General features: G+C 43.0%; 1 protein-coding gene across 1 annotated transcript in view; it reads left to right on the plus strand.

Moving 5' to 3' along the window:
- Positions 1–13646: 13646 nt before the first annotated feature.
- LOC128745115 (protein lozenge) overlaps positions 13647–24132 on the plus strand; it is an 86040-nt gene continuing 75554 nt past the window's right edge. The window contains exon 1 of the mRNA XM_053842107.1: positions 13647–13917. Coding sequence (XP_053698082.1) covers positions 13647–13917 — 271 coding nt within the window. The remainder of the gene's footprint in view (positions 13918–24132) is intronic.

The following is a 24132-nucleotide window of genomic DNA, read 5'->3' on the forward strand; positions in this document are numbered from 1 at the left end:
TTTGATAACATGCTGAAAACGCAACGCACAAGCTCAGGTTGAATTTAAAATCGAAAAAAGGAACAGAAAATGAGAGCGAACATTACCGAAACGTAGACTACGAGAGAACACAAGCAAATGGATATAAGATACTATTTCAACTTTCTTATTTACTTGTATATCATTATACGCGGTCAAGACAACTATTTTAACAAGGGAGGAAGTCAATATTTAGTGAACGGAACACAACACTAATAGTTCTTACAAAACGTTTAGTTATCGGTTCGTACGTTGGCATGAAAAAAAGTTTGTGTATGGAGGAAGTGTCTGATGCAAAGAATGATTAATTGGACTAATTAAACTGGATTGAATAAATTTCGATACAGATTAAAAATATAGCGGGATGTGCAATGTCTCTCGATTGGTAGCCGAGTGTTTTGCGACCAAATTTCCTCATAACTCGAGAACTAATCAAGCAAATGGAACCAAATTTAGCATGTAGGTGTTTTTGTAGGCAAGAATATTTTCTATAGTGAATTAGGACCCCTCCCCACTTTAGGAGGGGGCGGCTCCTATACTAATCAAAAAAAAATTACTCATAACTCGAGTACTAAACAAGCCAATGGAATCAAATTTGACATGTAAGTGGTTTTGGAGGCAAGTTTTTTTCTATGGTGAATTGAGACCCCTCTCCTCTTTAGAAAGCGAGTTATGACCCATCTCTTCTTTAAGAGGGTAGGCTTCCATACAAATGAAATGCAAATTTCTCTAATCTCGAGAACTAATCAAGCAAATGGAACCAAATTTGGCATGTGGGAGTTTTAGATGGCAGAAATTTTTTCTATGGTGAATTACGACCCCTTCTCCTTTGAAGAGGGGGGGCTCCCATACAAATGAAATACAAATTTCCTTATAATTTGAGTACTAATCAAACCAATGAAACCAAATTTAGCATGTAAGAGATTTTTGAGTCTTGAATTTATTTTATGATAGTTAGAGACCTCTCACCCCTGTGGTAGGGGGATATGAACTCTCATACAAATAAAACAGAAATTTTTGCGAAACACAAAAACTAATCTCGAGAAATTCGAGATTCTTCCATAAAACATTAATCAATAACAAGACCACAAAAACTATCTATAGTAACACTAGATTATTCAGGACGAGACGGCCGCGAGTGTTGCCGGCGACCCGCCGTCGGAAGCGCCGCCCACTGTGGGGAGGCAACTCCCCGCAGAAACCACTACTGTCTAGGTTTATTTATTTTCCTAGGTCTACCTGGGCTTCCTGGAACGAGCGACAGCGAGTAAGGAGAGGATCGCGAAATGTTACTTTCCACAAAAAAGTTTTCCGTGAAATGATACATTCCGCTTAAGGGTTTTCGCAAAATGATATTCGGCGTAATGTTGTACAATCATGGCGAATATTACTATCCGCTTTTTGGCTATGCAATGAGGGGACAGGGGAGTTGTTTTCTACTTTACTGTGCGGAAAAATTGCAAATTTGTATATAAAACTACCCATTCCAGGTAACTAATAAGCCTTAACGTAAGCAGCAAATCAGCGTATCTGGCATTGTATACTGCACGTTATTGTATGTTAGCTTTTTGACTGCATAGGTGTTGTAAATTGGCATCCGAAATTGTATTCAAATTCTTCGTGTCGGTAATTAGCTGTAAATTAGCATTGTCAACACTATAAGAAGGTTACCAGTAAAGTAGCTGTATATTTTGCCAAAATAGCATTTAAGTAGCATTTAAGGCGACTTAAATGCTTATTGGCCTATATTTGAATAGCATTGATGATGCTTATTGGTTACCTGGGATGCTTTCATAGTTACGTAACTGCCAAAATGAATCATCTAACTGCTCAGGAACTTGCAAAACTCGAGATTGTGACAAAGATCATCCGGGATTCATGATTTATGTACAACACAGGATAATTTGTGGCAATACGAAGTTTGTCGGGTCAGCTAGTAATGTTTAAATGAAAGTCACGTAACTCCCTGCAGAGAAATTTACAATATTTTTTCACGTAGAAAGGACGAGTACATTATTTTGAGTGTAAATCAACCGTTTATAGTCTTCACACATGCTCTTATTACTAGATATTGAATGAGCTTTCAGACGAATTCGAGCGCTATACAAGTCAACTTTCGATAACTGGCAGGCGACTACCGATTAACTAGCTTCAATAGCTAACACAAAAAACGAAATACAATAGTTTACTACCCTTCCGAAAATGTTTGATCGGTATATTTGGAAAGTAGACAAGATTGGGAGACAACAAATTGCTCCAAAATATTTGAAATGAACCAAATATGATAGCCAGTGACTATAGCCATTTTGGGATATGCACATGGATTGAATCATACCATCATCGTCATCGTCGTCAACAGCCTAGAACCAGGGTGGCTTGTACTGTTTCAAGCAGTCGTCTCCATTCAACTCAATCTTGGGCTACTCGTGGCCAATTTCCCAGTCATTTCAGAAGTCGCAAATTACTTTCGGCCTAGTCGAGCCATCTTGCACCTTGAGCTCCCTGTTACTGGTGCCGGTGGGGTTGTTGAAGAGAACAGTTTTCGTTGGACCGTCGTCCGGCATCCTAACGATGTGTACGAGCCCCGTAGCCTATCGACTTTCACCAGATGTACGATGGGTATCTCTCCAAGCAGTGCCTGTCGGTAATGATTCATACGTCTTCGCCACTCACCGCTTTCAGTTTGGACTCCGCTAAATATCGTTCGCAGCACCTTCCGCTCGAACACGGCAAGGGTGCGTGTGTCCTCCGTGAACAGCATCATGGCTTCAAGTCCATTAGGAACTGTCGGTCTAATAAAAGTTTTGTACATTGTCAGCTCCGTACAGCAGCGTACGCTTCTTGATCATAGCGTTTGGCGAAGAGCAACGTAGGCCCGATTTCCCGCTTGAATGCGCCGCTGAATCTCCTTCTAATGTGGTTATCCGCAGTCACCAGCGCGGTGATTGCAGTTACTAACCAACAGGACCTCCATTTTGTGCTAAGCAATTAGCAGTTTCGACCCCTGCAGCCAGTTTTCAATAGTTTTGATTGCCTTGGTCGCCAGTATTTCCACCTTCTCCAGTGTTTCGCCTGCCACCGATAACACGGCGTCATCAGCAAAACCAACGATAACTACATCTCTGGGCAGCTTCAAAGTTAGTACACTATTGTACATGCCGTTCCAAAACGTTCCATCTCTTCCGCCCCTTAGAAGTTTCGCAAATAATCGTCCGATTCTGCATTCTGCATATGTATTCCGGGACAACATCCTATGCAGCGACTCGGCAAAGGTCTCCCAGCTAACACTGTTAAATGCGTTTTTTACGTCCATCGTTATAACGGCGCAAAAACGATGTACGCTTTGTGTCTGTATGGACGACTACTCGGCTCGGTCGACTACCGTCCGAATAGCATCCAACGTAGACTTTACTTTCCAAAACCCGTACTGCATGTTCGACAGGCCATGTTCACCTTCCGTGTACCTCGTAAACCAGTTAAGGATAATCTTCTCCAAGAGTTTACCACTTGTGTCCAGCAGGCATAACGGTCTACATGATGCCGAATCCCCGGCTGGCTTCCCTACTAGCACAGTTGTTACAGACCGGTTGTGGCAGCCGAATTATGACTAATTTTAGTCGTAAATAAGCTTCTGCAACCAGAAGTGCGAAAAATGTGCTACTTGGGTTTCCTGGTTTCGACAATAGCACCAGCTTTGGGATCTTCCACCTATCCGGGTAGCTACCGACTACCGACTTCCAAGTATTTTTGCATCACTGCCTTGAACATGCCCGGGAACACTTGTATCGCTGCCTTTAGAGCCACGTTTGGCATTACATCCGGACATGGCGCCTTCTTGGTCATCAGCCATCTAGCCACTGCTGGTAGTTCATCGTCAGATGTTTGCAGACCATCAGCATTGTCTCTCTCTTCTGCACCGTACGGCGCTGGTGGCCACATTGTACGATCCTGCCTCGGGAAAAATCCCTCCACGATAGCCTTCAGCTTATCCCGGCACAACCCCTGGCTACCGTAGGTCCTTTGACTTTTGCCATCACAACGCGGTACGCGTTACCCCAGGGGTTGTCGTCAGCTTCTCGGTACAGCTCCTTGAAGTAGTTACGTCTCCTCAGCTTTATCTCACGTTTCAATGCAGACATGGCCACTCTGAACGCCCCACCCCGGTTCTTCCCGATCTGCTACACTTCTGGCTCTTTGGACGCGTCGTCTGGCTCTGAGACAACTAGAGAAAAGGGTTCTACTTGTCTTATTCTACCAATAAGCTGGGCGCCGCTCGTTTCTTGGCTCCTGTTTTCTAGGGGTGGTAGCATTACATGCCCAGATCAACGTATACGTCAACTCGTTCTCATGAAGATCGATCTTCCGCTGTCCACCCGGAGTGCCGCGATTACAAAAACCCTGTCAAAGGCCGTCGTCTGCCACTCCCGCTCATAGGTTCTAGCTCTCTGTATTGTCAAGAGACGAGGTTTTTCGAATTTCACCCGCAGGCAAGTATTCGATTTGTTCATCCTTTCTCCGGACTGAAATTCCTTTGGATTTCAGGAGTGCGCATTCCGAGGCCGCTACCGTCGGCGATATTGCCAACTCAAGTCAAATGGAAACTGCACCACGCGTACCCACTTGATCACTTATATGCACACAAAACGCGGAAACTATCAGCTCCGCTGAAATAATCAACGAAAATACTACTGCTCTTACCTCTAATGCGACTACCACAAACCAAACGTTTTTTGACGATCTATTATCAAAATGTTAGGGGGTTACAAACTAAAACGAACGAGTTCCGGTTGATGCTTTCTAGCTGCGACTATGATATTCTGGTACTGACGGAAACATGGCTTCGCCCGGACATCGTGAATAGTGAAATATCTTCAGATTACAGTAGCTTCAGGTGCGACCGAAACAACCGTACAAGTGAACTATCGAGAGGTGGCGGAGTACTAATCGCTGTCAAAGAAGGTCATCAATACACTGCAATTTCAGTGGATGATTACAATTAGTTAGAACAAGTCATCATTCGTATTGAACTAGCGCACCGTTCAATCTTTGTCGTTGGCATTTACCTCAGACCGCTATCTAGTCCTGCTAAAGCCATTCAAGACGTATGTGACAAACTGTCGGCTTGTGATATTCTTTTAGCTTGAGCTGACTACAACTTCCCTAACCTTCGCTGGCACTTTGACGACGATATAAACGGATACTTACCCAAGTAGCAATGAGGGTTTTATTACACTATGTCACTATTACACTATTACACTATGCCCAAAATTAACCACAAATACCATCATAGGATTGCAATAAAACTTCAATTGTTGCTCGGGTACCCACGAATGTGTCAACAGAGCAAGAAGTAGCGCTGGTAGAATCAGTTTCCGCAGCAGGTCTTGTGCAGATCAATGCGCTGAGTGACGTCAACGGTAGAATTCTCGATTTAGCATATGTTAATGTTCTGGACTACGTCGAATTTTTCGGCCCACCTCTGCCACTGTTAAAGATCAACGAGCATCACAAACCGTTCGTTCTATGACTCGACGCACAGTTCCCGGTGCCATTTATAGCAATAACGCCGAGATAGATGACGTTGCCCTTGACTTCAGAAGATGCGATCTCAGCTTGTTAAGCAATAACATTTCGACAATCGCCTGGACGCAACGATTGAGTTGTTCTTCTGTAGATGAGACCATAAATGCCTTCTACGATGCGTTGTATGACAGATTCTATGAGGTTGTACCACGCCGCAGAATTGACACGATCTCCGTTAGCCGCAAGCCTTGGCGAAATCCACGGCTCCGAAATTTAAGCAATAAGGTCCGAAAAGCCCGAAACTGAATCTTTAGCACCAGATCTGTAGAAAACAGTAATCGTCTGCGAATGATCGAAAGTGACTATAATGATCTACTTACAGTGTCCTATGCAGCGTACGTGGACAGGATGCAATCGAACCTGAAATTGAATCCATCGTCGAACGATTTAGATGTAACAAAAGGCCCTGGAGTGGATGGATTGACTCTACTTATCATCAAAAGCTTTGCGCAAGAACTGGCAGCCCCGATATCTTTGATTTTTAATCGTTCCCTTGCTGACCGTACGTTCCAGTCCACTACGGGATCTCAGCTGGCTACGTAATCCGTAGAAGGCCCTGTTGGCAGCCGCTATCCGCCTTTTTACTTCACGGCTCACATCATTGTCACATGTCACTAACGTACCAAGGTAAACAAATTCGTCGACCACTTCAAAAGTATCTCCATCTATCACCACCGCAGTTCCAACACCCGAAGGGCTACCACGCTCTCTACCAGCCACCATATACTTTGTTTTGGAAGAATATATGATAAGCCCTATCTTCGCAGCTTCCTCTTTAAGATGCGTGTACGCTTCTTCCACAGCTCTACGGTTAAAACCGATGATATCGATGTCGTCCGCGAACCCTAGGAGCATATGAGATTTCGTGATGATGGTACCGCTTCTCTGCAGGCCGGCCCTTCGAATAGCACCTTCCAATGCAATGTTGAACAGCAAGTTCGATAGTCCGTCACCTTGCTTCAAACCATCTAACGTCACAAACGAGTCCGAAGTCTCACCCGCTATCCTGACGCTTGATTTTGAACCATCAAGGGTACCCAACAAACGTTTTTGTTTAAGAATAGCTTATTCAATCAAGGTACAGCTAATTTCCGTGGAACAAGTGCACGTATCAGCCTAATCAGTTTTGTTGGAAAACCATGTTCAAGCATAATCTGCCATAGCTCGTTTCGTTTAACTGAATCGTACGCCGCCTTGAAGTCTATAAACAGATGATGAGTCTGCAAGTTGAATTCTCGGAATTTATCGAGGATCTGTCGCAAGGTGAACATTTGGTCCGTCGTGGAGCGTCCCTCTCGAAAACCGCACTGGTATTCGCCAACAAAGGTTTCCTGTAACGGCCTCAGTCTGAGAAACAGGATGAGGGAGAGAATTTTGTATGCAGAATTGAGGAGAGTAATTCCTCGATAATTGCTGCATTCAAGTCGGTGGCCCTTTTAGTAAATTGGGCATATGAGACCTTCCAACCAGTCCGTAGGTAATTCCTCCTCAGTCCATACCTTTAGTATAACCTGACGAATTGCACAATACAGTGGACCCCCGTTCGTTTGACCGTTTTTTAATCTGAACACTTTTTAATTTGAACCCCGTTGGTTTGCACAACGTGCAAATTAAAAATGGTTCAAATGTCATTCTCAATATGACATCATTTGCTTATGCAGACAATGCACATAAACACGATTTGTTTGTACTAATCTAGCATGTTTAATCTGTTTCACATTGCGTTTTCCCAACGATTATGGTACAAATCCGATCGGAGAATGAAATATTCGCTGCTTGCAACTGCCAACTGATTCAAACCACCAAAACAATAACAAAGAGCAGGGCAGCCAGTTCTCACAAGCTCCGGCATATTTAGGGTTACCAGTTGTTCAAATTAAAAACTAACCCCGTTAGTTTGCATGAGGAATCGTTCACACGAACGGGGTCCACTGTACAGCTCCCGACTTTCAAAAGTTCGGCGGGGATGCCGTCCTTTCCAGCTGCTTTGCCGTTTTTCAGCTCTCTCGCTGCTTTCCTAACCTCTTCCAAAGTTGGTGGATCCACAGCTTGTCCATCATCCTCAATCGTTATCCTGTTTCTGTTGACCGTTCCATCTTGTTCACCATTCAACAATGCATCGAAATATTGTTTCCAACGCCTAGCCACCTCCGATCTTTCGGTAATCAGGTTCCCCTCCTTGTCGTTGCACATAACAGGAGTTGGCACGGTCCGGTTCCTGGGTGCTACACTCCGTTTCAAAACTTAACCTTCTGTTTGTATACAACAAATTTCGCAGCCAGCCGATTCTGCAACCTTGCGGTTACGGAGCTCCTAATGTTACATTCGGGCTTGTGTTGCATTCGGGCTTGTGTTACTCGGGCTAGTTGCTTTCGGACTAGTGGTTTTCGGGCTAGTGGTATTCGGGCTAATGTTATAGAATCCATTATACTGGGGCGACAGTATTATGTTTTTATTCGATATTTGTTCAAATAGCTTGTCACAGAATTTTACCATTCACTTCGTTAAAGTAGGGTAAAGAACCGGTTTTAAGCAGTCTAAGCGGGTCACTGATTGTTTTACCTTATTACCTTATTATTATGGGTTGTCTAAGTGGGGCATATCAGCATACCAATCTTCTTGCTACCTTTAGTTCTTCAAGCTGTTACCCAGATAACACAAGATCGTAATAGAAAGTGCGCATTAAATCGTTTGCATGTCAATTTTACATTCGAATTGCATAATGATTAGAGTATGTCAAGGCGAAGTGTACAATAAGTTGTTTTGCGGTCGTGCGTGTCGTCATATACAACTTATTGCTCTGAATTGTAAAGCAGTATAGATGACTTTAACATTTAGTTATATCTTAATCGTATATTGAGGATTATTAAGTTGCGTGTTCCAAAAATTGTTGTATAGAATGCAAGATAGAATTATCAAAATTTTTGCACGTATATTGCCTCCACTTTGGTACTTATTGTTCTTATGCGGTATGAAATATAACTTTTTCGTGCGGATATGATTTCGTATCTCTCAGTTGCAACCGAAATATACAAACCAAATTGTTTACTGGGTACCATTAAAAGACACTATTGTTGAGCTAAATTTTTGATTTTTCGCTTTAAAATTTGGAGCGATGGCACTAATTTTGATCAAACCGAACATATTTTCACCCTCAAGGTGCTTTTTAAGCAGTCCTGAAATCTGAATTTTTATACGTCCCCATAAAAAATACTTCGAACTTATCCCCTTTTCGCCATCTGCATTAATAGATTTGATATTTCAGATGCGTAAAATCTGTCTAAATTGTATATCGGGGCATACACTCACCGCACCATTCGGCAAACGGTATTCGTCGTCTCTTTTATTCTCTAGTGTTCTTATAGAAACCTGCGAGTTTGACGTCTCATTCGCTGTTCATAAGGATGGTGGGAGAACAAAAGAGGCAAACATAGCAGTGCACACGGTCCGACTACAGAACAATGTTGTCAAAGCAAATAACATTGAAACACATCGTTGCGTCATTAAAACACTGAGACAATCTTCGAAAATTATTGAAAAAGCTGTCTGCTGTTGTTTTTAATAAAGAAAAATTAATTATGAAATACATGTTTCTTGAAAGTATTGAGCCACGTTTTCACCATTGGAGGTTTCAGTTAATTTCAAACCTATAATTCTTATTTCCAGAACCGAAACAGTGTCTTGGCAACACGATAGTTCATAAGTTCATACGCTGCAGCTGCTACTACTGCTGAACAGGTTCCGTCAATTCAGGGTTTATTTGCAGTTTTGTTATAAAATAATAAAACTTTCGGCTAGCAACAAAGCCTTAGATAATAGAAAAAAACCCGATTTAATCCACCTATTGGTGAAAGGAACCTTTGTTATACCATCTCATTTGTTATTTGAGTTAGAATTCGACACGCCTTCGGGACTCAACTTTTTGAAAACACTCATCTCAAAAGTGGTGAAAATCACATGGGACTGTTATGCATTTATAGGCAGTAATGGTAGTTATCATCAACACATATGCATGCATATGTAATATACTGACAGATTTGAAGAATACTTGAAAGCAATCAAAAAATCGTGTGGAAAGTTCTTGGGCAGGATTGATATTTAAGGGGGACCCTCACTGGAAAGTCGAAAAACTTGTTTGTTTTGCATTTTCGGAAGGCTTTTATCTTTAGAAATGTTGAGCCCATAGTATTTTTCGGTACGTGGTCTCGTTGAGAATTTACAGTAAAACTGTTGGACCACTTGAAGGGAAGTGCAGTGCTGTACAATAGTTTAAGCGCGCTCTCCTCGAAATCATATGTTTTCAGCGACTGTGCGTGTATCGAAGTATCTAGAGAATCTAAATTACTTATCTAAATTGTGACGTAACCGCTTTACGATATCTCAACTTTTTAATTTTCGCTGCATTTTTTAAAAAATCGTTACACTTCGCAACCAGTAAGAGATAGATAGTTACTATGTACAGCAAAGTGGTTTATTTTACTGTGTTCTATAACTTTTGTGGAAACACTGTACTTTTTTGGACGCATTCAAAAAAACAAAAATTTATAACACCCTAATAATGTAAAAACTTGCGCCAGATTTTTTAAATAAACTTTTCCAAAGACACACCACCTGGAAAATTAAGCATTTTTACGCTAGAGCACATGATCGCGTCTTTTTCCATTTGGTTCATACCAGTAAAGTTTGCTTAAATAATTTCATCAATGTTTTTCAAATAACTTTTGACTGGTAAGGCCAATTCTAATAAGGTTGAGCAGATATTTTCACAGCGTTAAGGCCTCCTGTTTGATACTAAAATAATTGAAATCTGATTAATTATCTGGTTAAAATCGTTATAAATAATTGTAACTTTTATTATGCTGTACACGACTGCCCATAACTTTCATATTAAACATCCAATCAAAAAACAAATCAATAGCGCTCTATGAGGCTATATTACCTATCAAATGAGACTAATAGCGCATAAATTGGTTTGGTCATCTCTGAGAAACATTCTACTAATTGACACCTTGAAAAAGCACATTTTTAAGCATAACTTTTGAACCGCTTGATTGTTTGCGATAAAACGTTCCCAAAAAAATTAGCAGTAGCAAAAGCCTCCATTTGATACTAAAACTGTTGAAATCGGTGGAGCGGTTCCGGAGAAAATCATGTCACGTAATTTTTACAATTTTACTTATAACTTTTAAACAAAATGTCGGACCGCAAAACAATTCAATAGTGATCTACAAGGTGATAACACTTTTCAAATAAGCGTAATAGCAAACGAATCGGTTCAGCCACACACACACACACACACACACACACACACACACACACACACACACACACACACACACACACACACACACACACACACACACACACACACACACACACACACACACACACACACACACACACACACACACACACACACACACACACACACACACACACACACACACACACACACATACACACACACACACACACATACATACACACACACACACACACACACACACACACACACACACACACACACACACACACACACACACACACACACACACATTGCTCAATTCGTCGAACCTTATCGATTAGTATATGTGACTCGGATCAACTTCGTGTTTTTCGACCAATTTTTAAACCTTTGTTATAGTATAACAAAGGTAAAAAGGTAGTCAATAATATGGTATGGGACAATTGAGTGCTTGACTTTTAGAGTGGTTGTAATCAGTGCTGAAAAACCTGATGAATTGGTTAGTAGCGAGGTGGTGATTGCCTTCAGCAGCTGAAAAATGTACATTTTTGGACAACAATTTTTAGTTCACCATATTTCTTGTCGGAAACCCTGTTAATTATGTTTGTGTGAATTGACTCTATGGTTAAGTGATTTGTGAAGTTGTTCCTATCAAAAGATTTTGAAAATATGAATAAAAACGTGCATTTTCGGTTCATTTATTTTCAACTGATTAAAATAGGTGACACTGCTTAACTCGTTCCTTACCCTAGATGGGTAGAAATTTGTAAAACCTGTCCAGAAAAAGTTGAGTTAGCCGTTCATAAACAAATTAGCAGCACTCTACAAAACAAACTATCTGTTTACGGAGACTGAAAGAGTTTGCGTAATTTAAGAATATTAGAAGTATAAAATAAACATTCAATATTTATTGGCATTTATCACCCAGAAAATGTCGAATGTGTCCATATTAATTATCAGCTATCATGAGTTAGCATTTACCAAAGATTACCATGTTCAGCTATACTTAAAAGTCCAGCTCGCTTGGACTCAGTATTCTCCCAGAGATAATCGAAAAACCCAATCTACCCCGCCCCCATTCCGGAGAACTAATCGAACTGATGCAAAAACTGAGGTAAAAACTGGGCAAATCGCGACACACTCTGTTTACTACTTATTTATGCCATTTACGGATGACGAAACGACGCTGACAACAGCGATCCGGAGGCATGTCTGCCGATTCGTAATAATTAAAGGTGATTAGTCACTCACGTGCGAAGGGAAGGCATGCATGCAGGTCAGGCTCGCTGCTAAAAGAAGAAATACCTATCCAGCCAAGCTGTGAAATGCGAGTGCCGCGCCGGCCGGCTGGCTGGACGGAACGAAGGTGTTCGGGACGGACACTGGATTTGAAGTTTCGTTTCGTTTCCTCAGCTCAGTGGATTTCGTCATCAACCCAAATCCCCACATTAGCTGGTAAGCACGTCAGATTCTGTGGGGGGCTCTCTTTGCAACAGCACCAACAGCAAGTATAGGTAAATGGCAACATCGCCGCTGTTTTTTGCTGCTGCACAATTTGCGTTGATATTAGTATTCTCGGAAAACGGGGCTCGTGGCGCGTGGTCACATCGATCAATTTAGCGGGACGATTTTTTTTCTTCACCTCAACTCACACCGAACAAATATTTGACATGCAATGTTACATCACGCGTAGAAGAGCTGTTTGCTTGTTTGCTAATGTGATACACAGTGCAACCTTCGGTTGTAACAAATTTGACGGTGGTAGACCGTATGGGACAATTGTGTACATGACGAATTCGTTAGAATAGCTTATGGTCTGAAATGTTTGTATTTTAACTAAACTCAAAGCTATTTTTTAAGTATACTTCCATGTAAGTAACATATAAAAAACTGGAAATCATGATTTTCCGCTTTCAATTCGGGAATAGCATGGTTAAAGAAGAAACATGCACGCATAAACAAGACACTACACCCACCAGTGTTTGACCAGTAAATGTTGGTTTCATGTTTGCTTATTTTGTGGGTTAGTCGTCGTATCGTCCTCGACATCCTGTTGCCTCCGGTGCGGGCGGTGCGGTGAAACATTCACAGTCCGACCTGGCCGCACGAGCAGACCGTGTGCGGTTCACGGCAGACCGACCGTACAGTATACTACTGTTCAAACATAGTTTAGAACCGTTTCGCACTCCCCATCCGCGGCTACCACGGTCAACACTCTAAACTGGGCAAATATTATCGATTAGAGACACACTAACAATATATGCATACCTATGTGAACATGCAAACGACAGTAATTAATAAGTTATACCCCTTTTTCTGGTTTCAGACTCAGTTCCTGGTTAAAATTGAAATAGTGGTTAGCGAAGTGAGTCCATCTACGCATCTGTGTCAGTGATAACACGCCGCCGCCACCCATCCGTCGGGAATACGCACAACTGAATCACGCGCGAAAGAGTTCCATGTATCATCCTATCCATTCGTACGCGATATAATCTCGTGGCAGTTAGTTGACCGTCAAATAAACCCACTGTATGACTAACAACAGTAATCGATTGTATCAATAGAGCGACAGTGAAGAGATTGGGAAAAAAAGAAATCGCGAAAATAGTTGATATTCCGAACGTGTGCCCGCTGTGCCGGGCCGTGCCGTCGCGATCAAACTGCAGTGAGTAATCCCGCTCGATATCGTTAGTGCGCTGTCGTGGTTGCTGTTATTGACGAGTTTGCCAGATACCTGGCCGAAGTGAACTGGTGCGTGGCACAAAAAGCCTTCAAAATTGCTCCCAAAACGTCGTTCCGAATGCATTTGCCCAGCGGTGGACCTACAGCAATATCGTCGAGTGGCACCGCTAGCAGCAACATCGTAAACCCAACACCGACGGCCGCCGCCGCTGCTGGTGCGACCGATTGGGACTCCCTTGTCTACAAGGGCGACGAGGAGATGCTAGAGCCACCCGCCGGAAGTAATAACAATGCGGAAAACAGTTCGCCTAGTCCGGGCGGATCCGGCGACATGTGGTGGCTGGAGCGAATGGTACTGGAGGCGCAGCAGGAGTACCCGGGCGAGTTAGGTGAGTTTAATTTCGCGGTTTCACGTTGAAACTTTGTATTGGTGATACAAAGTTGGGGCTAAGATCATTTTCGGGGGCAAATACAAAGAAAAATTTCCAGTGAAATCGAATCGACACTTACGAGTGCATCACACACAAATACAAATCTGATCCACCGGCCGGCACAAGTACAGTTGATTAGACCGGTCGGTCAACGGTACTCAGAAACGTGTCCCGTCCAGCCAGACGGATGCAGCCGGATAGCTGACTGAAGCCATACTAGCTCCTCTTGACTTTCTTTCAGTGTGCTGTGATATGCCTACCTGGCAAAGGAAAGATATCGATGCTCCCGAAAATCACCCTTCGCCTTTCTCACTGAAGAAAAAGGAACAAGAGGGTATGATAGCCCAACAGAACTTAATTTCTAACACCGATCAGAGACTTGTAAAAATAGTCTTCGAAGTAATCGAAGCTAGATACAAAATTGTATTAACAATTTCATGATAGGGTTCAGTTTTGACTGAGTCAAAACCCGGCATCCCGTAATCTGTTTTATGAATTGCTATTTAAAAAAAAATACACAAAAAATCAGAACAGAATTTTTTCCCCCGTTTTATGGTGTTTCATATTTTTGAGTAGTGCGTCGTACTTTTTTTTTGTTTTCATTGCACTTTTCTTACTGAGTATCGAGTTTCATGCTGCCAAAGAAGCAGTCAGATTTTATACATACGAGCTCTGCATATGTGTCGTCTTTGAAGTGCTAACAAGAGCTGGTTTGAAATAACTGATACGATACCAGTGCAGTGTATTGATAGAACAATTTTTTATTAGGTCTTATGAATTGTTTTTCGGTTTCTATTTCATGACTAACGAACCCTTTGGGTTAATTTTCGGCAGAAGAAATCGATACACATTGCCGAATTGATCGAATGCATCAAAATCGGAACTCCAGGTGCGACGAATGACCGACAATGACGATGCACCTTATCGGTTAAACCGTGTGCTTGATTCTTGTAATTCCAGCTGTTTTGATCTACACATTAGTTAAAAAATATGCTGTTTATAACGGTAGTTTTTACAATTAACAGAGGGTACGGTAGAGAAAGCAATGAAATAGAGGTGTTTATAGTATCCAAACAGATCGGGAACATTTTCCATCCATTCAGTGTAAATGTACATTGCACTATTCTCCAAATGTCCGTGAAACGGCTTAAACTACATATTACGACACTCATGTCTTCTTTCATACCAGTTTTTTGATGTTATGACCACTGCGGCACAATTCATTCTATTTTCTCAGGAGAAAAGCCGCGCATTTTTATACGTAAAGATGTCTACAACATTGCATCAACTTCAAAAAAGATCATAATAAAAAATGATTATTCTTCTTCTTCTTCTTCAGCATAGAGCCGGGGTGGCTCGTGCTGTTTCAAGCACTCATCTCCATTCAACTCGGTCTTGGGCCACTCGCCGCCAATTTCCTAGTCGTCTCAGAAGTCGCAAATCGCTTTTGACCTGGTTGAGCCATCGTGCTCGTTGGGCCCCCCTGTTCCTGGTGCCGGTGGGGTTGTTGAAGAGGATTATTTTCGTTGCACTGTCGTCCGGCATCCTTACGACGTGTCCGGTCCACCGTAGGCTGCAAATTTTCGCTCAATGTACGATGGGAGTCTCCCCAAGAAGTGCCTGTAGCACGTGATTCATACGCCTCCGCCACTCTCCGCTTTCAGTTTGTACTCCACCAAATATCGTCCGCAGCACTTTCCGCTCGAACACGGCAAGGGCGCGTGTGTCGTCCGTGAGCAGCGTCACGGCTTCAAGTCCATAAAGAACTACCGGTCTAATAAGGGGTTTGTACATTGTTAGCTTCGTGCGGCGGCGTATGCTTCCTGATCGTAGCGTTTTACGAACGTAAAAGTAGGCCCGATTTCCCGCTTGGATGCGCCGCTGGATCTCCTTACTAGTGTTGTTGTCCGCGGTCACCAGCGATCCCAAAAATACGACCTCCTCTACCACTTCTAGTTCGTCGCCGTCAACGGTTACCGTCCGTGGGAGACGCGCGTTTGTTTCCTTTGAGCCTCTTCGTTTCATGTATTTGGTCTTCGACGCATTTATTTTTAGCCCAATTCTCCTAGACTCCGCTTTCAGTCTGGCGTAGATTGCCTCCGCCCTCGCAAAGTTCCTGGCAATGATATCCTGGCAATGATATCATCTGCAAAGCCTAGAAGTTGGCTACCCTTGGTAAAAATCGTGCCTCTCGTTTCGATGCCCGCTCGTCGGATCACCCCATCAAGAGCGATGTTGAACAGCATGCAGGATAAACTGTCACCTTGTCTCAACCCTCGCCGCGTCTCGAAGGGACTCGAGAGTGTCCCAGAGATGCGTACGAAACACATCACTCGATCCAATGTAGCTGTGATTAGTCGCGTCAGTTTGTCCGGAAAACTGTGTTCGTGCATTATCTGCCGTTGCTTGTCTCGATCGACTGTATCGTATGCTGCTTTGAAATCAATAAAGATGTGATGCGTGGGCACGTTGTACTCCCGACATTTCTGCAAGATCTGTCGGATAGTAAAAATTTGGTCCGTAGTTGCGCGAGCCCCCATGAAACCCACCTGATATTTCCCTACGAAACCTTGTGCTATCGGTGACAGCCGGCGTAACAGGATCTGGGAGAGTACCTTGTAGGCGGCGTTTACCAGTGTAATACCACGATAGTTGCAGTAGTCTAGCCGATCACCCTTTTTGTAGATGGGACAAACCACTCCTTCCATCCATTCCTCCGGTAGCTTTTCCTCCTCCCAAATCCTCGAAATAAACCAGTGTAGAGCCTTTGCTAGCGTTTCTCCGCCATGGTTATAAAGCTCTGGCGGTAGGCGGTCCTTCCCAGCGGCTTTATTGGTCTTCAGCAGCACGATTTCTCGTTTGACTCCTTGGAGATTGGGTGCTGCTAGGGCATTACTATCTTCCATGGGCGCTCCTAGGTTAATTTCCGTTCCGCCTCCTTCTGCGACTTCGCCATTGAGGTGTTCATCGAACAACTGCTTCCACCTGTCGACCACCTCGCGGTCGTTTGTAATTAGATTCCCTCCCTCGTCCCTACACATGTCAGGTTTCGCCCAGCTAGCATTTTCATATGTATAAAAAAGGTAAAAACAGGCATTACGTACAGATATACATGCTAGATAAATCGTATTTCTTACGCAAAATTGGCATATCTGTATTATTTTGGAGGCGATATACGTGATTACGAGTAATTTTGAGCGTTACGACTATATAAGTATTTATATACGATAATATCCGATTAAGTGCGAGTCGCTCCGTACTACTCTACGATTTTGTGCTGAAAATCGTATGTATGTCAGTCATTATCATTATATACGACAGAAAATCAACTTGGTTCCACTTTGTCCAGCTTCAGTTACGATTTCGAGTTTGTTGGGAGATATTTATGATAGTTTTCGTACATTGATATACGAGTTGGTGCTAGCTGGGCGGTGTGTAGCCCTTCCGAGTTTGGTTCACCTTCTCATAAAACTTGCGCGTGTCATTAACTCGGAATAGTTGCTCTAATTCTTCACGATCTCTGTCCCCCTTTTGGCGCTTTTTCTTCTCAGAATCGTGGTCAACTGGTTCCTAGCTCGTCGATATTTGGCCAGGTTCTCTCTAGTGGCAATACTTAGATAATTTTTCCAAGCATTTTTTTTTCTCCTTCACCGCTTGCTGGCATTCCCCATCAAACCAATCATTTTGTGTACTCCGAGGCTCAATACCTAGTGCCCTAGTGCCTCTCCGATGGCCGAGCGTATTCTGCCTCAACCGTCTTCGAGGTTTGAAGCACCTAACTGCTCGGAAGCAGGCAGTGCCTCATTCAGTACTCGCGCGTAGTTCTCGGCAGCTTGTGGGTTATCTAGCTGCCTGATGTTCAGCCGAGGAGGGCGGCTTTGACGTGTCCGGTATACGGTGGACAGCTTTGAACGCACATGTACTGCTACTAGGTATTGGTCAGAATCAATATCCGCACCCCGACGGGAGCGTACGTTCGTGATGTTAAAGAGAAACCGGCCCTCTATGAGAACGTGGTCAATTTGGTTCATTGTACGTTGATCAGGTGATATCCAGGCCTCGGGAAGCTGCGAAGTTTATACATCGTTAGCCGTTATCGTTCGTGTCGGTGTGCAGGCTATGGGATCCTACCGGTCTATACATTTCTTCCCTATCGACCTGGGCGTTCATAACCCCGATGACGATATTGATGTCCCGTGACGAGCAGCTGTCGTACATTTCCTCCAGCCTTGCGTAGAACGCTTCTTTCTCATCGTCGGGTCTACCTTCGTGCGGGCAGTGCACGTTAATGATGCTATAATTGTGCACATCTGTTAACTTGTGTTTAACACCACCAATACGTCCAAAGATTTCTTTCACGTTGATCGTTACTGTAAACCAGGGGCTGCTCTTCTTCAATCAAGCCTAGATGCTTCACGATCTTCTTGTCTTCCTCGTATCCTAGACGACGATGCCAACTACCAAATTAAGCACTACATCTCAACGAACCAACATGACTTTTTTCCTGGGAGAAGTGTTACGATAAATCTATGCGAGTTCCTATCCTTTTAACTTCGTAACATTGGATAAGGGCGACAAATTGATTCAGCCTATACCGATCTCAAATCAGCATTTGACAAAGTAGACCATTCGATACTGTTAGCAAGATTAAACAAAATCGGATGCTTTCCTGCGTTCATTGGATGGTTTCGTTCTTATTTGGGTGAAAGACAGTTGCCGGTAAAAATTAAAAGATCCGTTTCACGCTGGTTTACTAACAGTTCAGGTGTACCACAAGGTAGCAAATTAGGCCCACTTCCGTTTTCGCTATTCATTAACGACCCAATCAGTTGTCTCGGAAATAGCTCCGGTTTAGCCCATGCGGACGACTTAAAAGTGTTCAAAGTCATTAACAACATTGATGGTTAGCATTTGCTCCAAACTTTACTTGACAAATTTGCAGAGTGGTGTAGAATCAATAGATTGCAAATTAGTATCGCTAAGTGTTGCACAATTAGCTTACGCCGTAAAAAGAGTATTTTATCATTTGACTATACTATTAACGGAGAACAATTGAACAGAGTACAAACTCTGATCTTGGAATGACTCTAGACACTGGTCTTGCATTTAGAAATCACTACGAAATCACTAGAAATCACGATTATTGAAAAAGTTCACCGCCAACTCGGATTTATTAACAAAGTTACCAGAGAATTCAAGGACCCGTATATACTTAAATGCGTTTACGTTAGTCTGGTTCTATCCTTGTTAGATCGATGATGGACGTTTTCAACGATGTATCGCTCCTTTTTGGAGCGATAATATGACGTTATAATATGACGAACAATGAATAGACTGTTACGATTTGTATTGGGCAGCGTTCCTGGTACAATGCCCAATCCATCCGTCAATTAACTGTAAGTTTGCTCACAGGCATGTATAGCAGCTCTGGGTTGTTGATGTGCGCCTCTTGCCTTGAAATCATCATATGAAACTGTCAGGTTCTGTACCATAAAGCCGAACTAGGGATTCTGGATTTCCTTCCTCCGGAGGTTGCGTTTTCCGCATCTTCGGGAGTAGGGTATGTATCTGCAGCTCTGGTCGGCCGTACAGTTGCTCCAGTTGCGCCGCTATAGGAAACGCTATTCGGGATATAGCAGCATGCTCTGCATGTGGTAAAGCGTCCCTCCCTTCAAACATTTCTGAACCCTAGATAGGTTCTCTGCGTTCAAGTAACCACATGCTTGCGTGGTGTTGGAAAATGAGCTATAGAACATCGGCCATTCTTTTGCTCGACCTGTGGATATAGGTAACTCCTTAGACTTCACGTGTCTCGCTGCAGCAGTATAGGTATAGTGTTGACTAAATGACGTTTGGCCATCGGGTATGACACTTAGATCCGTTACACTGTCAGTGCGCTGTAGTGATGTGCCATCGATACAGTATTCAAAAGCTATTGGGTTGGTCCTCAGTTTTGCTCGTAAAAAACATCCAATAGCTTTTTGACCAACACCGAGACAGTTGGTTCTCAGTTTTTCTCGTAAAAAACACCCAATAGCTTTTGAATACTATATCGATGGCACATCACTACAGCGCACTGACGGTGTAACGGATCTAGGTGTTATACTCGATGGCCAAACGTCATTAAGTCAACACTATACCTATATCATGACCTCCCAGTTGAGCTCGAGGTATGATGCTGGCCTAATAAGCTGGCCTAATCGTCATATGTTCGAATCTCGGCCGGGAGAGGCTGTTAGAGTCAATAGGATCGTAGCAACTGGCCCTGCAATTGTCCTGTACTCTAACAGCTGGCTGCAAAGTCTGTCGTATAAAAAAAACACAGAAGGTCAAGTTTCGATAACGGAATGTAGCACCTAGGCTTTGCTTATACCTATATCATTAGTTTGATGTACCGCCAGCTCGGAACTATTTTGCGAATGCGTTGTCTGGAATCCGCATTGTGACTACTGGATTATTCCTCTAGAGCGGTTCCGAAAATGCCGTTTGTTTCGGTCTGTATTTACATTATACAATCTGTGTTCGATGTGCTCGGGTAAAATCTGTTGTACAGTAACAAGCTTTCCACATTGCAGTGACACATTCCACAAAGAAATATTTGTATACGTTCTGTCCTGAAGATGAGGGTATATCCCTCGAAACGTCGACTGTAAACGGAAAATAAATATACATTGATATGTTGTATATGTTCATCTTGTCGGATGAACACGAGGTGATCGAAAGGTGGAAGCAGTACTACAATCAGCAGTGCTGAATGGCGAGGAGACGGAATACCAAGACAGCATGAAGAATGACTACATCAGTACAGTGAAGTGCAAGGATGATGGTGATGTACCAACCCCCACAATAGGTGAAGTGATCGAAGCCATCAAGCAGCTCAAGAACAATAAGGCAGCTGGTAAAGACGGCATCGCAGCGGAACTTATCAAGATAGGCCCGTGTAAGTTGGCTACCTCCCAAGCAACAATGTGAGTTTTATTGTACTTTTATGGCGGTTTTCATGACCAATTTTGGTCTTAAATGCCATCATAAGAGTGTAATAAAACCCAAATTGCTACTTGGGCTGTCTATCACTGGCTGATAGTTAGGATAAACAGAATAGCTGACGGAAGAGTGAAAGGAGGGAGTAATATGCCCAATATACAACAAGGGCGACAAGTTGGAATGTGAGAACTATCGACCGATCACCATTCTCAACGCCGCATTCAAAGTGTTTTCTCTTTCGCCGTCTATCGCAACTAGCAAGTAGATTCGTGGGAAGTGAATAAGCCGGTTTTGTGGACAGGTGATCGACAACGGATCAAATTTTTGCACTGCGACGGACGGACCTTGACGACCTTGTGGCGAATACCAAGTCCCTATGCACCACCTATTCATATATTTTAAGACCGCCTACGATACTATGAATCGTATTATGAACGAAAACGGCTTTCCCGGGAAGCTGACAAGACTGATTAAGGCCACGATGGATGGTGTACAGTACTGAGTGAGTTATCGGTATTATTATTTATTGAATAAAATTCATCTGACAAAATATTGTCTTAATGAAAAATAAAACGAACACAGGATCATGATAGTCTTCTCATAAAAACATGCAATGGAACGTTAAAGTCAAAAATGCTGTAAGCGAGATTGAATGCACTGGCAATGGCACGGATTGGCTCATTTTGTCCGTATTGTCGACTACGAGCTGCGAGGTGTAAAAAGTTGCGTTGACGTATAACTATCTGGAGCATAGAAGTAAAACTGCCGGAGTAGTTCAGGCGAAACGACTTCCGAAGTGATGATCTTAGCAGCAAATAGAGCTTGTGCGATGAATCTTCTCCGTTCTAGGGTATTAATTCCAAGTAGCCGACAGCGATCAGTGTAGGAAGGCAGGTTCGTAGCATCACGCCATGGTAGCCAACGAAGTGCGTAGCGAACAAACCTTTTTTGTACTCGCTCGAATCTAGCAATCCAACACGCTTGGTATGGACACCATACCACACTACTAAACTCAAGAACTGAGCGGACTAGTGCACAATACAACGCCCTTAGGCACAGCGGGTCGCGAAAGTCTTCGGAGATTTTGAATATAAAACCAAGTTGTCTGTTGGCTTTCGTCAGAATGTCGTTGTAGTGAGGTTTGAAGGTCAACTCACAGTCAAGAGTAACTCCCAAGTCTCTAATTTGGTAGACTCGTTGAAGGCTGTGTCCAGCAATTGAATAAGTAAACATGATCGGTTTCTGTCTACGGTGAAAGGTTATCACATTGCATTTGTTGATACTAAGTGTCAAAAAATTCCGGGAGCACCAACTCTGCATACGATCTACACTTAGTTGCAAGTAGCCGCAATCATTAGTACTGTTGATGATGTTATATATTTTGACGTCGTCGGCGTAAAACAGGCGGCAACCAGATGGCAGTATGACAGAAAGTTCGTTGATGAATAACGAGAACAAAAGTGGCCCAAGGTTACTACCCTGAGGGACACCCGAAACATTCGTAAACACTTCGGAACTAAAAGCTCCGATCTTAATGCGAAGCGATCGGTTTATCAGATAGGATCTGAACCAGGCGACTAAGGATCTGTTGACTCCAAGTTTTTCTAGTTTCCTTAACAGTATTTCGTGATCCACTCGATCAAATGCTGCCTTAAGATCAGTGTAGACAGCATCAGCTTGTCCACCGTTGTCCATTATGCGAACGCATAGTGATGCAAATTCGGTCAAATTTGTCGCAACAGACCGCTTGGAATAGAATCCATGCTGAGCAGTTGAAATGTAGTTCTTACATGAGCAGAAAAGCGCCTCATTGATAATAATCTCAAAAACTTTAGAACAGCAGCATATGCCTCTGTAATTCCGAACGTCTCTCTTATCACCTTTCTTGTGAACAGGGAACATAAATGAGGATTTCTATAGTTCAGGAAATTTGTTCTCTTGCAGTGACCTGTTAAACAGTTTTGTAAGTGGAGTAACCTCCGAGCACAACTTTAGAATGGACGCTGGAATGCCATCGGGACCAGCAGCATAAGAAAGCTTTAACTTTTGGAGTGCAGACATTACGATGTGTTCACTAATGTGAAATGGACGGAACTCAAAAGTATCACTAGGACAGTCGTTGATGGCAATGGCGACTTGTACAGGTGAGGCAGAACGTTCGTTGAACGAATTCCTAAAGTGTTGGACGAAAAGATCGCACTTCTCAAGTTCAGAGTTAGCAACTTGTTCCCCAAGGTGAACCGACATTGGCAGACCAGCCTCTTTTTTCTTGGAATTTACGAAATGCCAAAATCGCTTTGGATTCCTGCACAGAGATGCCTGGTATCAAGCCCGTTTGAAGCACGCAGGGAACTTCGACAAAGCAACGGTATTTTCGGTTTCCTATTCAACATCGCGTTAGAAGGTATTATGAAACGGGCAGGGCACAATCTTCAATAGATCCAGCCAATTTATCTATTTCGCTGATGACATAGACATTGTCGGAAGGACGTTCCTAGCGGTTGCTGAGCAGTATACCAAGCTGAAACATGAAACAGTGAAGGTTTGATTAGCAGACCCAAGTAACGAAGGTTTTATTACATCCTTATGATGGTTTTCGTGACAAAAATTGGTCATAAATGCCGTTATAAGAGTGCAATAAAACTCAAATTGTTACTTGGGGAAAATACATCTAAAATAAAGTGCCTGTTAGCAGGTGGAACTGAACTCGATCAAGCTCACATAGGCAATAGTGTGATAGTCGACTGGCACGGGTTCGGAGTAATAGACGAATAATTATGGATAATTGCAGCAGAGAAATACACAGACGTATTTTTGCCGGAAATCGTGCTTACTACGGACTCCACAAGACCCTAAGGTCTAATAAGCTTTATCCCCGTACCAAATGTATCATGTACAGAATGTTAATAAGATCGGCAGCCTTCTACGGACACAAAACGTGGACAATGCTCCACGGGGACTTGAAAGCACTTGCCGTTTTTGAACGACGTGTGTTTAGGACCATATTTGGCGGTGAATGTGAGAACGGTGTATGGAGGAGAAAAATGAATCACGAACTGGCGCAGTTCTTCGGTGAACCCGGTATCCAGAAAGTTGCTAAAGCTGGAAGGGTACAATGGGCGGGACATGTTGTGAGAATGCCGGACAACAAGCCCACAAAAATGGTTTTCGCTTCGAATCCGGTTGGTA

The sequence above is a fragment of the Sabethes cyaneus genome, chromosome 1 (genome assembly GCF_943734655.1).
Source record: "Sabethes cyaneus chromosome 1, idSabCyanKW18_F2, whole genome shotgun sequence".
Lineage (NCBI taxonomy): Eukaryota > Metazoa > Arthropoda > Insecta > Diptera > Culicidae > Sabethes > Sabethes cyaneus.